This window comes from Oncorhynchus keta, chromosome 4, assembly GCF_023373465.1.
Source record: "Oncorhynchus keta strain PuntledgeMale-10-30-2019 chromosome 4, Oket_V2, whole genome shotgun sequence".
NCBI classification, from domain to species: Eukaryota; Metazoa; Chordata; class Actinopteri; order Salmoniformes; family Salmonidae; genus Oncorhynchus; species Oncorhynchus keta.
The window spans coordinates 25,175,872-25,194,285 of NC_068424.1; the positions used below are offsets into that span (position 1 = coordinate 25,175,872).

Sequence of the window (18,414 nt, forward strand, 5' to 3'; positions counted from 1 at the left end):
GTTGAATAGTGGCATTGGCATAGTACAGGGATTTCTATCACAAATGTGTTGGACTTTTAATCAGGATAATAATAGTACATGGAATGAATCAACAGTAATATTGTTCACTTTAATCTCCACTGTGATCAATGTTCTTGACTATATCATGTGGGACATAAAAAATGACTGGGTCTTATCGTGGTTATTTCAATTTGATCATTGAGTCAAAAGGGACATAAATGTGATCTCGGTCCTGATGTAAAAGAAGGTAAGGGGTCAAAGAAGGAAGTGCTTGTGACCTGGGTGAATTGAGGACATCATCTCAAATCTGAACTGCAGCTGTCCACTAACATGATCCGTCGGCAGCCTGCGGCCAAGAGAGTAGCTCACCACACGGTCCCTATGAGTGAGTGGAGAGAGAGAGAGAGAGAGAGAGAGAGAGAGAGAGAGAGAGAGAGAGAGAGAGAGAGAGAGAGAGAGAGAGAGAGAGAGAGAGAGAGAGAGAGAGAGAGAGAGAGAGAGAGAGAGAGAGAGAGAGAGAGAGAGAGAGAGAGAGAGAGAGAGAGAGAGAGAGAGAGAGAGAGAGAGAGAGAGAGAGAGAGAGAGAGAGAGAGAGAGAGAAAAAAGACATGAGGAAAGAGAGATAAAAGGGGCGATAATACAAAAGTTAGAGAAAACGCAAGCGAAGTAGAAAGAGACATTTAAAAGGACAATACCAGTCAGGATTTTTACTATTTTCTACATTGTAGAATAATAGTGAAGACCTCAAAACTATGAAATAACACATATGGAATCATGTAGTAACCATAAAAGTGTTAAACAAATTCTTCTTGATGACAGCTTTGCACACGCTTGGCATTCTCTCAACCAGCTTCATGGGGTAGTCACCTGGAAGGCCTTGTTAAAAGTTCATTTGTGGAATTTCTTTCCTTCTTAATGTGTTTGAGCCAATCAGTTATATTGTGACAAGGTAGGGGTGGTATACAGAAGATAGCTCTATTTGGTAAAAGACCAAGTCCATATCATAGCAAGAACAGCTCAAATAAACAAAGAGAAACGACAGTCCATCATTACTTTAAGCCATGAAGGTCAGTCAATACGAAACATTTCAAGAGCTTTGACAGTTTCTTCAAGTGCTGTCGCAAAAACCATCAAGTGCTATGATGAAACTGGCTCTCATGAGGACCGCCACAGAAAAGGAAGACCAAGAGTTACTTCTGCTTCAGAGGATAAGTTCATTAGAGTTAACTGTACCTCAGATTGCAGCCCAAATAAATGCCCAAGTAACAGACACATCTCAACATCAACTGTTCAGTGGAGACTGCGTGAATCAGTCCTTCATGGTCGAATTGTTGCAAAAGAACTCAACTACTAAAGGACACCAATAATAAGAAGAAACTTGCTTGTGCCAAGAAACACGAGCAATGGACATTAGACCGGTGGAAATCTGTCCTTTGGTCTGATGAGTCTAAATTTGAGATTTTTAGTTCTAACCACTGTGTCTTTGTGAGACGCAGTGTAGGTGAACAGATGATCTCCGCATGTGTGGTTCCCACTGTGAAGAATGGAGGAGGAGGTGTGATGGTGTGGGGGGCTTTTCTGGTGACACTGTCTGTGATTTATATAGAATTCAAGGCACACTTAACCAGCATGTCTGCCAAAGCATTCTGCAACGATACGCCATCCCATCTGCTTTGTGCTTAGTGGGACAGTGACCCAAAACATACCTCCAGGCTGTGTAAGGGCTATTTGACCAAGAAGGAGAGTGATGAATAGCTGTATCAGATGACCTGGCCTCCACAATCACCCGACCTCAACCCAATTGAGATGGTTTGGGATGAGTCGGACCTCAGAGTGAAGGAAAAACAGCCAACAAGTGCTCAACATATGTGGGAACTCCTTCAAGACTGTTGGAAAAGCATTCCTCATGAATCTGGTTGAGAGAATGCCAAGAGCGTGCAAAGCTGTCATGAAGGCAAAGGGTGGCTACTTTGAGGAATCGGAAATATTAACTATATTTTGATTTGTTTAACACTTTTTTTGGTTACTCCATGATTCCATATGTGTTATTTCATAGTTTTGATGTTTTCATTATTATTCTACAATGCAGAAAATAGTTTAAAAAACTTTAAAAAACTCTTGAATGAGTAGGTGTGTTCAAACTTTTGACTGGTACTATACAGTATATACATAACATTCCATACAACCAACATGCAAACTGACATAAGGCTGTCCACACAGGGGACATGGATCCCGAGCAGGGTCTGATCGCTAATGGCCCAGTAGGCCTGAGTGTGTGGAAGTGGCTGTGGTCAGGTCAGGTGACCTACCCGATGGCGTGTTTCTCCAGTAGCCTCTGCACCGGCATGGACAGCTTGCCCAGGAAACGTTTGATGATGGGCCGGCTCTTAGCAAACTTGTCCTTCACCTCGATCTCCAGCACGTCCGTAGGCAGAGACACAAAGCTGAAGCGCTGCAGACAGAAATAGTGAGAGGAGAGGAGAAGAGAAGAGAAGAGAGAAGAGAAGAGGAGAGAGGAGAGGAGAGGAGAAGAGAAGAGAAGAGAAGAGAAGAGAAGAGAAGAGAGAGGAGAGGAGAGGAGAGGGAGAGGAGAGGAGAGGAGAGGAGAGGAGAGGAGAGGAGAGGAGAGGAGAGGAGAGGAGAAAGGTATATTATGTCAGTGCCCATGGGCTTACTGATAACATCACTTGATTGGTTACACTCTATTATACATTAATGCCATTTACTGGGTATTTATTCCAAGGAATTATATGGTAAATCAGGTACTGACATCATAATGACATGATAACTTCTATGTGTGTTTCTGTCACGCCTGCTCCCGCACTTCCCCCCTGTCGCTCGAGGGCGCCGGGTTGGCGGTGACGTCGGGTCCGTGGCCCGACAGCGATGGAACAGGGTTGCCTAAGCTGGCTCGTCGGGCTGTCATGCCCTAGCTGGCTCGAGGTTTCTTGCTCCGGTTGGCTCAGAAGGCGCCCATCCCACTTCAGGCCTCAGCCGGATCGCCCATCCCACTTTACGCCCAGCCAGCTCCTCAGGCTGCTATGCCTCCGCCAGCTCGCCAGGCGCTCACATCTCTGCCTCTTCGTCGGGGTTTCACACCCAGCCGGCTTGTTCAGCGCCCGTGCCTAAGCCCGCACGTAGGGCTCGCCCACGTGGGTGCCAGGTGGTGCCCCTAGAGGGGGGCGGTGGGGTACTGTCACGCCTGCTCCCGCACTTCCCCCCTGGCACTCGAGGGCACCAGGCTCCCCAGCATTGTGCACTCCTGCCATCATCATTACGCACACCTGCCTTCCCCCGTCACGCGCATCAGCGATTATTGGACTCACCTGGACTCAATCATCTCTGTCATTACCTCTCCTATATCTTTCTGGTTCCCAGCCCTGCTTCTGCAATGATTGTCCTATGTGCTGACGCTGATCCTGTCTGGTTTCATGTCTGTTCCCAATTAAATGTTTGACTCCCCGTACCTGCTTCTCAACCCTGGCGGCGGTCCTTACAGGTCTCTTTATGATTCATTTAAACACACCATTAATATCATTCATACTTGTTTTTCATGACCATTCATGGTGTTATTAATAGATCTATTAGGAATAGCAGGAGACAGTGCATCTTTGTTAGGCATGGCTTCTCATTGATGAAACCTTCAAAAACACATTAGCTTTTAATTATTCTCTTGATGACAGCTATTTTGCGCTGAAATAAAGAGCCTTTATCAAGGTCAAAACGGCAGCATTGCCTTCTCCAATTTAGCCAAAATCTCTATAGTTACTTAATTACACTGTTCCCTGATTACTATACCTATTATGACCATACTCTAAATATATATATATATTTGAATATTAAAGGACAATGGAACGTATAGAAATCTTCTTATGGAGTTTAGAGCTTGGATTAAGTAATCAATGTATAATAAAATTGGATCTTGAAGGATAAGATCTTGTAATGTGCATTCCCTCGCTCTTTCCCTTACTGCCTTTATCTCTTTCTCTCCTTCCTTCACTCCCTTTTTCTATTTCCCCTCCTCCCTTCCTCTCCCAAACTCTCTCTCTCTCCCCCTCCTTCCCTCAATCTATTTCTACATCTCCTTCCTTGCCTTTCTCTCCTTCCCTCACGCTCTTTTTTCTTTGACTCTCTCTGTCGCTCAGTTCCTCTCCATGTCTGGGCTGTCTCTGCTGCTCTCCGTGGTGCTGAATGAACCAAGGCCAGCGGCAGCAGAAACTGAGCGCTGTCCAAGGTGCTTAAACACCCTCTCCCTCAGCCAAGAATCAGAGAGAGAGAGTGCCTTGAACTCCATCCAAACGCTAGAGAGACCGGAGGAGCATCCTGCCCAGTGAACAAACCAGATAAAAGGCACAAGCTCTGCAGCTGCAGTAACTAACTGGCGTTTCATTGTACAGCTTTGGTGGATTTGAAATGTACATAGGAGATGTAATGTGTGTGTGCAGTGTCCCAGAGCACGGGTAACCATTGGGTATACTATAACAGGGTGTGTGATGTGTAGTCCTCTGTGAAAGTGGATTTGCTGTGGTGCGATCAATCAGTTACAGATCAGTAAATCATCAAATGTCGTTGGCGTGGAGGACGGTTGGATGGGAGCACCTTGTAAGTGACCACCTGACCGGTTCATGGTTCCAGGGCACTGTTCCACAACTAGCCTTCTATCACATTTCAGCTGCAGCGCCAAAGTGGAATACGCTGCTTTGGTTGGTCTGCTTTCTGCCACTCGCACTAAAAACAACAACGAAGCCACTGATTCCTCCATGCACTGGCCTAGTTAATGTCCCTCACCCCCCTCTGCACCACCCCTTAAAATCCAATCTGTAGCAGCTGAATGTAATTTGCACCCAGCAGTGTCTCTCCCTTTCCCTCCGCCCCACGGCTTTGTCATCCTCAGCGCTCCGTTTTAATTGAATTGAAAAGTACAGCTCTTTCCTGTGTCGGAGAAGATAGAGACAGAAAGAAACATACACATAGTTCCACAAGCACACTATGCACTGAGCAAGAAGAGGCTTCATAGCCCATGTGACAATGTTTTAGCCTGAGACTCCTTTCTCTGTGTGTTTGACCAATAACCACTACACAAACGAACAAGATAGCTGCAGGCCCACCAAAATAGATGCTGGGAGTATTCAAGGAAAAAATGAAGACAGACAAATTAAGGAAGGAATAGAATAGAAGCAAAACTCAACCCATGTTTGCCTCAGTGTCTGATGTGCAGGCTTCTTGTTTTCCCGATGATGGTAAATAAATAAATAAGAGAGCTATAGATTTAAATGACAGTAAAGTAGAGCGAATTGAGTGTCGTGACTGGTGAGTCATGACGATGCCTGCATACATGCAAATCCATTTCCCATCCAGCTCTGCATTCCTCTGGCCTGCAGCCATCTGGGAGACTACTGCAGTGACTAAGCTAAGCACAGCACCTACTGTACAGTACAGTAAAGATGGTTGGCTGGCTATGTAATAGCCTCAGGTGCAAACAGTTCTGTAGTATTATCGAGCCAAACTGCTGATCCAGAGATGCTAAGCTAAGCTAACCTACCAGAAAACAAAAACATCCCTCTGTAGAGCAAGGTTCACAACATTGTTTGTTGTCACTTAAAGCCCGGCCAGGGTGGTTAACCATTAAGATGGATCCCCTCAAGTAAACCTCCCTTCCTAATTTACATGGTGCTGTGGAGGAACTGAGGAGTAACGAAAACATGCTCCGTGCTAGCTATCATTAGCCTACAGCCTCGCACAAACACATAAAGGGTAAACAAACCAAGCCACTTGAGAGAATACAAAAGTGTTTGCTGTGTTCGAGTGCCAGGAGCGAGGGAAATGCTTTGGTGGGATGCACAGAGTGAGTCATTCTCCCAGTTCCAAGCCGTCATACCACTTCTCGACTTTAATAAAGCAAAGTGTTAGCATACTGAGTGTTCGTGTAGCTTCCCTGATTAGCCTGATTAGCGGGAGTGGCTGTCTCCCTCAGGTTCAGAGAGCAACACTGTCCCACAGTGGGTGGAAACGGAACACACTCAGTGGTCGCAGTGATAATATAATCGTGTTAGCCAAATAGTAGCAGCACACTCCAGAAAATGCTAGGTCAGGGGCCGTTGCACTATTCTGAATGAATCCCAAATTAAAGCCAACTCCTAGAGCCAGCAGTTACATTATACATTGTATATACAAACGTATGTGAACACCCCTTCAAATGAGTGAATTTGTCTATTTCAGCAACACCCATTGCTGACAGGTATGTAAAATCGAGCACACAGCCATGCAATCTTCATAGACAAACATTGACAGTAGAATGGCCTTACTGAAGAGCTCAGTGACTTTCAACGTGGCACCATCATAGGATGCCACATTTCCAACAAGTGAGTTCCTCAAATTTCTGCCCTGCTAGAGCTGCTCCAGTTCAATAGCTGTTCCCGAGTGGCGCAGCGGTCTAAGGCACTGCATCTCAGTGCAGGAGCTGTCACTACAGTCCCTGGTTTGAATCCAGGCTGTATCATATCCGGCCATGATTGAGAGTCCCATAGGGCAGCGCACAATTGGCCCAGCGTCGTCCGGGGTAGGTCATCATTGTACATAAGAATTTGTTCTTAACTGACTTGCCTAGTTAAATAAAGGTTAAATAAAAAAATGTTAAGTCCTGTTATTGTGAAGTGGAAATGTCTAGGAGCAACAACGACTCGAAGTTATAGGTCACACAAGCTCACAGAACATTACCGCTAAGTGCTGAAGCGCATAGCGTGTAAACACTCACTACTGAGTTCCAAACTGCCTCTGGAAGCAAAGTCAGCACAAGAACTGTTTGTCGGGGGCTTCGTGAAATGGTCTTCCATAGCTGAACAGCAGCACACAAGCCTAAGATCACCATGCGCAATGCCAAGTGTTGGCTGGAGTGGTGTAAAGCTCACCGCCATTGGACTCTGGAGCAGTGGAAATGTGTTCTCTGGTGATGATTCACGCTTCACCATCTGGCAGTCCGATGGACGAATCTGAGAACGCTACCTGCCCCAGTGCCAACTGTAAAGTTTGGTGGAGGAGGAATAATGGTCTGGGGCTGTTTTTCATGGTTCGGGCTAAGCCCCTTAGTTCCAGTGAAGAGATATATGTACTAACGCATTATAGATGATTCTGTGCTTCCAACTTTGTGGCAGCAGTTTGGGGAAGGCCCTTTGCTATTTCAGCATGACAATGCCCCCGTGCACAAAGCAAAGTCCATACAGAAATGTTTTTTTCGAGATTGGTGTGAAAGAAATTGACTGGCCTGCACAGAGCCCTGACCTCAACCCTATCGAAACACCTAATGCTCGTGGCTGAATGGGAGCAAGTCCCTGCGGCCATGTTCCAACATCTAGTGGAAAGCCTTCCCAGAAGAGTGGAGGCTGTTATAGCAGCAAAGGGAGGACCAACAACATATTAATGCCCATGATTTTGGAATGAGATGTTTGATGAGCAGGTGTCCACATACTGGTATTATATTTTGGTAACGTAGTGTTCCTTACTCATAGGAAGAAAATGGAACAGAGTTAAACATGTAATACAGATACAGGTCCAAACCAGGAAGGACAACAAAAAACAGCACACAATGATGACATTTAGAAGTATTTCTGACCTTCTCACCTCTCTTAGCTGACAATATCACCAGACACTACTCAGCAAACTGGGAACATTGACAGAACATTAGCTACGATTAGCTAAGATTCCCTTTTAAGTTCTAGTTAGGGATTTAACTATCAGTATTACGATAACATCAAATCTTTATATACGTTAAAAAAATATATTTTTTTTGACTGAAATATCCTCAGAATGTTCTCCTAACATTCACTAAAATGTCGTGCACAACGTCTTTACCAACCACCACAGATAACACAACGTAGGTGATTTCGAGACATGGCATTTTCATTTCATTATGAAGACATTTGTACAGAATTTAATTACACAAACACAACTGTATTCTTTTTTACACTTTATGTTCACAATCTGGGGTTTAAACCTGCAATGATTGGCTCCCAAGCCAGGTCTTTTATCCTCTGCGTCACCATGGAAGATCTCTTAAATGGTATTTTTTCAGTATATAGCCATGGCAGTATGGTCAATCAGTAATTCCATGCTTCCTTTTTAGCCTTCTTAGACATAACCAACCCAGGGAAATACTGGTAACTGAGTTATTCACCGTCACCTCACCCATCCTCTTTATATGCTGCTTACTTCTGGGTCCATATTTACAAAGTATCCAAGACTATGAGCGCTGATCTAGGATCAGATCATGAAAAATAAGCCGAGGGGGACCTTATCAAAAGTCAACACGTATGAATTATATCAGGTGTGTTTTTCAAAGTTGAACAGTCAATTTCTTTCTATACAATGTTTAATTTTTTACATTTGGTCTAAATTCTGCATTCGACTGGAATAGTAAATCTGGACAAAACGAAGACATCCTCTCTTTTAGTAGAGTATACTGTATCTAAGCCTCAATTTCATTTTTTTTGAGGGGGAGGGGGGCATGGTGAAAGAATAATTGGGATTGAACCTGCAATCTCCAGATCTGTAGTGAGATTATTAGCCTTCTGTGCTGGCAGGGGATAACTGTGGCGGGAACACCTTTTTTGAGCTGTTGAAATGCTCCCATTCTCTTCATATGCTGTCTACTTCTAACACTTTATGATTTTCTTTCTTCATCACATGTTGAAAGTCTAAGAAGGTTAAAAAGGTGGCACAGATTTCCTGATTGACCATAAGGGCATGGCTACTCTCTCTCTCCCTCTCTCTCTGTTCTCTCTCTCTCTGTTCTCTCTCTCCCTGTTCTCTCTCTCTCTCTCCCTCTCTCTCTGTTCTCTCTCTCTCTGTTCTCTCTCTCTCTGTTCTCTCTCTGTCTGTTCTCTCTCTCTGTTCTCTCTCTCTGTTCTCTCTCTCTCTCTGTGTTCTCTCTCTCTGTTCTCTCTCTCTCTGTTCTCTCTCTCTCTCCCTCTCTCTCTCTCCGTCTCTCTCTCTGTCTCTCTCTCTCTGTTCTCTCTCTCTGTTGTTCTTTCTCTCTGTTCTCTCTCTCTCTCTCTCTCTCTCTCTCTCTCTCTCTCTCTCTCTCTCTCTCTCTCTCTCTCTCTCTCTCTCGTCTCTCTCTCTCTGTCTCTCTCTCTCTCTCTGTCTCTCTCTCTCTCTCTCTGTTCTCTCTCTCTCTCTCTCTCTCTCTCTCTCTCTCTCTCTCTCTGTCTCTCTCTCTCTCTGTTCTCTCTCTCTGTTCTCTCTCTCTCTGTTCTCTCTCTGTTCTCTCTCTCTCTCCCCTCTCTCTCTGTTATCTCTCTGTTTCTCTCTCTCTGTTCTCTCTCTGTTCTCTCTCTGTTCTCTCTCTCTCTGTTCTCTCTCTCTCTCTCTCTCTCGCTCTCTGTCTCTCTCTCTCTCTCTGTTCTCTCTCTCTCTGTTCTCTCTGTTCTCTCTCTCTCTGTGTTCTCTCTCTGTTCTCTCTCTCTCTGTTCTCTCTCTCTCTGTTCGTTCTCTCTCTGTTCGTTCTCTCTCTCTCTCTCTCTCTCTCTCTCTCTCTCTCTCTGTCGCTCTCGCTCTCTCTCTCTCTCACACACACACAATAGACAAGAATGCACATACCTATACTAAATTGATTTATTCTCATATTATGTCAGCCAACGCCTCTTTAACCTACACTGGCTGTATCGCAATGATAGCAGTACAATTTAGAGGAAAATTAACAGTTTAAAAAATACAGTGATGTTGAAGTGATTGACTTCCCTCATTGGATACAGTGGATTATAGTCTGTCGCACAACAATGATGAACTATAGTGCTCCATCTCTGCCTTCCTCCTCCACCAACCTGATGATGATGTCAACAAAGGGATTAGGGTTGGATCATCCTGTCAGGAAGCCTGCCATTGTCTCTGTCACTACTATTCTCTATTCCCTCCATCCACCCATCCCTCTGTCCAATCCATCCCTCCATCTAATCCAGTGGGTCACGGGAAGGGGAAAAAACGACTTTGTGGTGACGTGACCTTAATCTCACCTCCTTTCTCTCTCTCTCTCTCTCTCTCTCTCTCTCTCTCTCTCTCTCTCTCTCTCTCTCTCTCTCTCTCTCTCTGTGTCTTGTTATCCCTTATCCTCCCTCCCTCTATCTCTCTCTCAGTATGTCTCTCTCTCTCTCTCTCTCTCTCTCTCCCTCTCTCTCTCTCTCTCTCTCTCTCTCTCTCTCGCTCTCTCTCTCTCCCTCTCTCTCTCTCTCTCTCTCTCTCTCTCTCTCTCTGTGTCTCTATCTCTCTGTTCTCTCTCTCTGTGTCTCTCTGTTCTCTCTCTCTCTGTTCTGTTCTCTCTCTCTCTCTCCCTCTCTCTCTGTTCTCTCTCTCTCTCTCTCTCTGTTCTCTCTCTCTCTGTTCTCTCTCTCTCTCTCTCTCTCTCTCTCTCTCTCTCTCTCTCTGTTCTCTCTCTCTCTCTGTCTCTCTCTGTTCTCTCTCTCTCTCTCTCTCTCTCTCTCTCTCTCTCTCTCTCTCTCTCTCTCTCTCTCTCTCCCTCCCTCCTCTCCCGAGTATCCATAGTAAACAGTCGTGTTTGTTATGTTCACTATGTAGCCCTTTACGTGTCCTACGGGAGCCACCGTACCTGCCTCCTGTTATGCTGGCTCACGAAGAACGTGAGGATTCCCGTGGTGTTCGGTGAGTCAGTGTGTGGCAATACTCAGAAGGCATGAACGGCATGCTCTGTGCCTCATCAGGGGTTTGATGATGAAATGCCTCGTGGAGAGTCAGACAGGCCTGCTTAGTCAAGCGCTAAGGTAGCCACAGCTACAGTACGTGCCCAGTCCCGCCTCAGGAGGTACCAAATATGCCAGGCGGAATAGAGTGTGACAGGGGCTAAATACTACGGCGCGGCCAGAGTGAGAAAGATTAGCCTGGGCCAGGGAGAGGTCACGGGCTTGATTCATGACTGGGCCATCAGGACTGCATCACATTTTAAGCACTTCCCAAAAGACACAACATGGAGGGATGGTATAGGACATTGCTATAAGAGGGTGATATAGCCACACAGATTGAAATGTACTATTTGTATATCCTACATGCTGTACATGAAATATACAGCACAGCAAACCAGTTTTATGGCATCATCAATGCTTACTGTTCCACTTCACAGGGCATAACATGCAACTTTTTCTCCTTCAAATATGCACAAATGACTTCCTTAACACATTCACGGAAATGTGCCTGCTAAATCAATTATTCACACTGTGTGTGTGTTCCCTGCCTTTAAGTGCAGTGACCGAACGGGAGAGAGAGGAGAATGACGGATCTCACATTACAACTGCATTGTTGGTGCAGTCTGTCTGTCTGTCTGTCTGTCTGTCTGTCTGTCTGTCTGTCTCTCTCTCTCTGTCTCTCTCTCTCTCTGTCTCTCTCTCTCTTTCTGTCTCTCTCTCTGTCTCTCTCTCTGTCTCTCTCTCTCTCTCTCTCTCTGAGCGGGTGTGAGTTATGGCCACATGTATGACATGGCAGGCAGTATATTTCATTGGCGCCAGGGCTGTAAATCCTAAAGGACATTTATGGCTGTGGAGATGACCCCGACAGGAAAGCTCCACTCGTCCAGCATAGTCTGCAGTGCAGAAAGACAAATTCAATATGAAATTGGTCCACAAAAGCAGGATCCAAATTAGTCTACTGGGAAAGGAGCTCCAAGGTATACAGATGACGATTCCAAATGAGTCCACTCACTGAGAATTTCATCTATGGTACAGAAGGAAGTGGGTCGTTTGTGTGCATATAGCCAGCATGGGAGCACTGTATTGATGTTATAGTTACAGTCTGTGGGGAGATAGCAGATGTCACTGACATGGCCCCCATGGAACCAATTCACTGAAGGGAATCAAAAGGGGATGGGGATATCTTTCCCATTCCTCTTGCACCAACCAGGGTTCCCGTATTTCCATCAGAGTTCATCTCTTCGCCTCTTGAACACTCATTTGCTCCATCTCTCGCTCTCTCCCCCATCTCTCGCTCTCTCCCCATCTCTCGCTCTCTCCCCCATCTCTCGCTCTCTCCCCCATCTCTCGCTCTCTCCCCCATCTCTCTCTCCCCATCTCTCTCTCCCCCATCTCTCTCTCCCCATCTCTCTCTCCCCATCTCTCTCTCCCCCATCTCTCTCTCCATCTCTCTCTCCCCATCTCTCTCTCCCCATCTCTCTCTCCCATCTCTCTCTCCCCCATCTCTCTCTCCCCATCTCTCTCTCCCATCTCTCTCCCCCATCTCTTTCCATCTCTCTCTCCCCATCTCTCTCTCCCCATCTCTCTCTCCCCCATCTCTCTCTCACCCATCTCTCGCTCTCTCCCCCATCTCTCTCTCCCCATCTCTCTCTCCCCATCTCTCTCTCCCCCATCTCTCTCTCCCCATCTCTCTCTACCCATCTCTCTCTCCCATCTCTCTCCCCATCTCTCTCTCTCCCCCATCTCTCTCTCCCCATCTCTCTCTCTCCATCTCTCTCTCCCCATCTCTCTCTCCCCCATCTCTCTCTCCATCTCTCTCCCCATCTCTCTCTCCCCCATCTCTCTCTCCATCTCTCTCTCCCATCTTTCTCTCCCCATCTCTCCCTCTCCAGTCTCTCTCTCCCTCTGCTCCACCATAGATCTGTCTAACAGGGTGACGTTACATAGAGTCATATCGGGGTGCCACTCACGTTATCAATCCCTCATATCACATTCATGTCCAACAGTGACTTGATGGGACAGACACAGAATGCTAACACCATCTGTTCTGAGAGAGTCTAAAGACCCTTTCAAAACCCGTTGCAGTTGACACCAACCAAAAGGTTGCTGGTTGGAATCCCAGAGCTGATTAGGTGAAAAATATGTCTGTGCCCTTGAGCAAGGCACTTAACCCCAATTGCGCTGGATAAGAGCGTCTGCTAAATGACAAAAAAAAACAAAAAATACTGCAGGGCCCTGAGTGTCACCCATTCGTTCTTTGTGGTACACCCATATTTCAAATCGGGTGGAGATGGAGAATGTGGGTCGCCACCAAATGAACACCCCCGCATTTGTAATGAAGTCCAGACCAACTTAGCCAGTGGGATAAGGTGTGAATGCAATACATTTAGAAAATTAATGAAAGGGGTTGTCCTCCATAACATGAAGACGACAAGATATTACATACCAGGTCAGATTCTTTTTCATTGCAGTTCTATTTTGAAATAAATGATTTACTGAAAATGTAAAGGCATACAGTGCTTTTTCACACCGTCAAAGTCACCCAGTGAGTTCCACAGATGCTGTGTGTTCCAGCTATACGGGTTTGGCTCGGTGCCATGGTCCTCCCTTGCCTCAGTGCTGGGGGATACACGGGCGAACCCACAAGGACACTGTGACGTAGATACAGGAAGTCCGTTCACAGTAGGTAGTGAGGAGACAGAGAGGAACTCCTTAGCGCAAATGCGCACGCGTGTATGTGTACACACACGCACTTACACACATACACACCTACGCTGGCACACACATTCTCTTTAGGCTCTTCTGTGAGCCGGCAAAAATCACCAGCCAGTGTAACTGTGACATAAAAGGTAACTTTGACAAATACACAATATTATAATCGATCCACCAATAAATTAGGCAATCAATGAATATCGAATGGCTTGTTTTCTGGAGTTGGCTCATTGATCACAAATTGCTAGAGTGTAAGCCTGAGACTTCTCTTGTACAGACTACAGACTTAACAAAGTGTTACGACAAAATGGAGGGAGCAGAACGGTATGAGTTGAGAGCTGAAGTTTAACTGTTCAAAGGAAACTCAGCGGCAGCATCAAGGAACCCACAAAGACGTTGCTTCCCAGGGGCTCCCCTTTTCAAGTCTCTCTCTCTCTCTCGCCCTGCTCCGCGCGAAGAAGATAAATAATCTCAATGTCAGACACAAGTCCTCGACAAACACACAGCGACACTACAGCTTTCCCAATGAGCTGTGTTGCGTTAATAAAGCACAACAGGCCAATGAAATGTCTGACAGCAGTCCCAAACTTCTCCACCTTGATCCTGCTGTTTTCCCCTTCCGGGACTGCTGTTCAATGACAATTCCTTACTCTGGAAAAGTACCTTTGTTCTGGTGTGGACAAACATTTTGTTCCTAACCAAGTAGGTAAACTGAGCATGCACAGTATACAAACGAAGGCAAAAAGATAGGTGGGGGAAATAACAATATCCCACAGGCATGCAGCTCACACCACAGTCTGAGTCTTCCCCTATCTAGAATCCTTACTTTGCACAGAGCTTTGAGGCCACTGTGTCAAATGCATTTCCCCGGCCAGTGTCAACATTCTCAAGAACAATGTCTGCGAGATGAATTAGATGTCCTTGCCAAATACTCAGTGTAGCAGAGACGGACAGTCGAGGTTGGACACAAAAATAGGGACACTTCCCAACCTGTCTGACTGCAAGCCTGTCACCAACTCTTCTCACAGTTCCTACACCTTACATCACTTTCTTGACCCCTGTCAACCCTAGACCCCTGTCAACACTAGACCCCTGTCAACCCTAGACCCCTGTCAACCCTAGACCCCTGTCAACCCTAGACCCCTGTCAACCCTAGACCCCTGTCAACCCTAGACCACTGTCAACCCTAGACCCCTGTCAACACTAGACCACTGTCAACCCTAGACCCCTGTCAACCCTAGACCCCTGTCAACCCTAGACCACTGTCAACCCTAGACCCCTGTCAACCCTACCAACCCAGCAGTCAGACTCACCTCTCTCTGCCAAACAGGGTTGATGGTGTTGCAGACAATGCGGGAGCGTTTCTCCTGGCCGTGGTGGGGCAGCGCGGGGTAGAGGCTGTGCTTGCCGGGCTGGATGGCGATCTTCAGGTAGGGGTCAGGGTTGAAGAACATGCCCTTCTTCAGCCCCACCGCTTGGACATCTGAGAGAGAGAGAGAGAGAGAGAGAGAGAGAGAGAGAGAGAGAGAGAGAGAGAGAGAGAGAGAGAGAGAGAGAGAGAGAGAGAGAGAGAGAGAGAGAGAGAGAGAGAGAGAGAGAGAGAGAGAGAGAGAGAGAGAGAGAGAGAGAGAGAGAGAGAGAGAGAGAGAGAGAGAGAGAGAGAGAGAGAGAGAGAGAGAGAGAGAGAGAGAGAGAGAGAGAGAGAGAGAGAGAGAGAGAGAGAGAGAGAGAGAGAGAGAGAGAGAGAGAGAGAGAGAGAGAGAGAGAGAGAGAGAGAGAGAGAGAGAGAGAGAGAGAGAGAGAGAGAGAGAGAGAGAGAGAGAGAGAGAGAGAGAGAGAGAGAGAGAGAGAGAGAGTCATATATATATAAATGTGTGTGTATTCTGTAGTTTGAAGGGGTGTAACTATATTCTCTCTAAATATTCCCTCTCCAGGATGGCAGGTAGCCTAGCGTTTAAGAGTGTTGGGCCAGTAACGGAAAGGTTGCTAGTTCGAATCCCCGAGCTGACTAGGTGAAATATCTGTTAATGTTCCCTTGAGCAAGGCACTTAACTCTAATTGCCCCTGTAAGTCAGACACAGTAAGAGTGTCTGCTACATTACTAAAATGTAAAGAAAAAGTATGACAAAATGGGTGATGTACGGTAAAAGCTGGTGGTAAAAGCTGGTGGTAAAAGCTGGTGGTTGGGCGAGAGAAACAGGAAGATTAAAAAACGTGAAAACAGGGCGAGAAAGATAGAAGTCTACAAACCGCTCAAGAGCCTGATAACCTGTTCAAATATTCATCCCCTAACAGAGGGAGACTGAGTGATCAAACGCAGTGTGTGGATCTGGCTGTTAATGGTTCTGGGCCTTGTTTACAACTCGGCCTCTAGTCGTACCCCATTGATCAAAGCTTGTGGCGGTGTAGTTCTCTCTCTCCCTCTGCGTGTCCGCTGCCTATAGCTGCTCTGGGCCACTCAATAAATCACAAACAATAGCCTGGGCCAGGAGATCCCCCTTTCAGACTGTAAGCGCTAGCTCCCTCTCCTCCACTCCAATCAACCCATGTGTCTGTCCGTCCGTCCCTCCGTCCCTCCCTCCCTCCCTCCCTCCCTCCCTCTCTCCCTCTAGGGGGGTGACTGTGGTAGCAGACAAGGAGGACTAGGGGAAGGAGGGTTTGTGGATAACGGGCGACGGGGTACAGACATCAGTCAACACTGGCCTGCTTGGTAGCTAAGTCGCTAATGCTCAAATTTTTTACCAGCATTTCTAAAGCAGTTGCAAGAGAGAAGTGGTTATGAATGAAATATATATGAGAACACGACACGGTCAATGGCTAAAGCCACATAGAGTGGCGGGGTTGAACGACGCATGTGCGTTAAAAGAGAGTGTGTGTAGCTTAACTGCGTGTGGTGAAATGTTAGTGCTCGTTTGGGGTATAGTTTCATTGTTTGAGGAAAGCTTGGATAGAGTGGCAACAGCTTTTCAGCTTTTACTCCAGGTAAGAGAGTAGTGGGGGGGAAAAAGGAGGATACTTGAAAATACAGAATATGTTTCATCTTGTGGCGCCTCCCATTTCTCATAGTAACATCTATTAGCTGAACATTTACACAAATAACAGTTCTGGACTACTCTTCACATTATGTTGCCTTCGCACCATATAGTTACTCTATAGGTCCTTCAATAACCAGAATGTACATGGTGCAGAAAAATGGGTGAATGAAAACTGTGTTCAAATCACTAATATAGTTACTATGTAGATACATGTACTGTAACTACACCTTAATGCAAATTCCATGTAATAATATGCCGAAAGTGTGACCCCTTTATGTGCACATGAAAGAATAGCCTTGGGTCCAGCTCGTCTTTAGAGAGCGACAAAAGGAAGGTAAATGTGGACCTGCAGCAGCCTTGAAAGAGGACTCCTGAAGGGTTCCTGAAGATGACAGCCTATATTGACCGAAGTCAGCGAATCAAATGGAACATTCCAACAGGCATCTGAAAAACAGCTACATTTGGAAGGTAGCTCCAGAGGCCCTATCCATAGCAAATGTGAAAAATAGCTACAGTACAGATTGCCAGGGCATCAGTGACACTTGTGGGGGATGTTGAGCTGTGGAGGCATGGGCACAGTACAGTAGGGCCAGATACAACAAGCCCCAGGCAGTGCATGGGCGATTGGCTCTTAACAGAGCACAACAACAAACACTTCCAAAATATAGCTACACATTTGCTTTTAAAGTGTATGTATAGCTAAGGACAACGATGCAGTTTATCCACCTACCATGGAGAGAGAAAGAGAGAGAGAAACTGCATTGAAAGTTTTCGCCAATGCTCTTGCTCAAATAGATATAGACAAATTCCAAAGTTACAGATGCCTCCAAAATGTCAGTAGTGGTACCTTAACACTAGAACCGCCATAGGCCAAAGGTCACTGACGTTTGATTTTGTAAAGAAAAAAAAAGAAAAAATGCACAAAAAATAAGCCACGTCTTGCTCCTTCCCTGACTTTTCCTAAATGTTTCTATTTCACACTGCTCATTTGTCAGACTTTTGAAATCACATAAAAAAGCATTTAGAGCCTTTTTAACTGTTTTTTTCCACACCTGTTCCCAACTTAACCTGCTAAGAAATGTGCTGTGGAACGTTGGTACCCAGCCAGGTGCTAAAGCTTCTCTCTCTCTCTCTCTACTCACTGAATGAATGACAAATGGATGAATGGGCGATAATTGTGCACCTTACTTCACAATGTAATTTAAATGAGGCCTAACTTAATGATAAGGAGGGTGAAGAGGTTGATTTAATTCAGTTTAGTGAACTGATGCGTTTGTTATGCCTATTTATCAGCAGCAGATCATTTGACAGCCTTCGGGGTTTGATACCAACTGTCTTTTACATTTTACTTTACAAAAATAAGTTTTTATGGAACCGTTTTATTTACTATAACTCTGATACTAATCAAATCTGTTGTACGGGTAAGAAAAACATGCTGTGTGTTGCAGTAGGTCTTTAGAATAATGCAAAACATATCCTTGACTCTGTCCAACTTGATGAGCGGGGAACAAACGATGCCAGTCAGCCTGCACAGCCGGCCCATCCAAACTACACCTAAACTACACCTAAAACTACACCTAAACTATGTGTGAAGCTCATTTCACACGTGATAAAAGTTAGCCTGTAGTTTCTATGACACGTACCTTTGCCAAATAACTCTCACAATTCAAGAGGTGCAGCTCTGGCTACTAAGCAAAAACTAGTAACATAATAAAATGACAATTACAATATATTTATTTATGCAATTCATCCTTTACAATTGTTCATGTACTGGTGCTGTGGGTCAGGAATGCAGCAAATCATTTCACCTCTGCACCTGGTTCTACGATTATCTTCTCCGTTTCTATTTGGCCAAAAGAAGCTGTAGCTGGACGTTATTACTTACTATAACTATATTACTAATCGAATCTACAAATACATTTGATCAAATGGATTACACTGTCATTGTGCCTATGTGTTTCCTAGGACTTGGTAGAATT

At 45.6% G+C, this 18,414-nt stretch overlaps 1 protein-coding gene across 4 annotated transcripts in view; it reads right to left on the reverse strand.

The window, feature by feature from the left end:
- The window catches only part of LOC118371812 (E3 ubiquitin-protein ligase HECW1), an 82,389-nt gene that overhangs the window by 31,760 nt on the left and 32,215 nt on the right, over positions 1–18,414 (reverse strand). For all 4 annotated transcript variants that reach the window (XM_035757448.2, XM_035757433.2, XM_035757452.2 and 1 more), the window contains 3 exons: positions 14,714–14,883; positions 2,310–2,452; positions 279–379 (listed from right to left, as the gene is read on the reverse strand). In XM_035757448.2, coding sequence (XP_035613341.1) covers positions 279–379; positions 2,310–2,452; positions 14,714–14,883 — 414 coding nt within the window. The remainder of the gene's footprint in view (positions 1–278; positions 380–2,309; positions 2,453–14,713; positions 14,884–18,414) is intronic.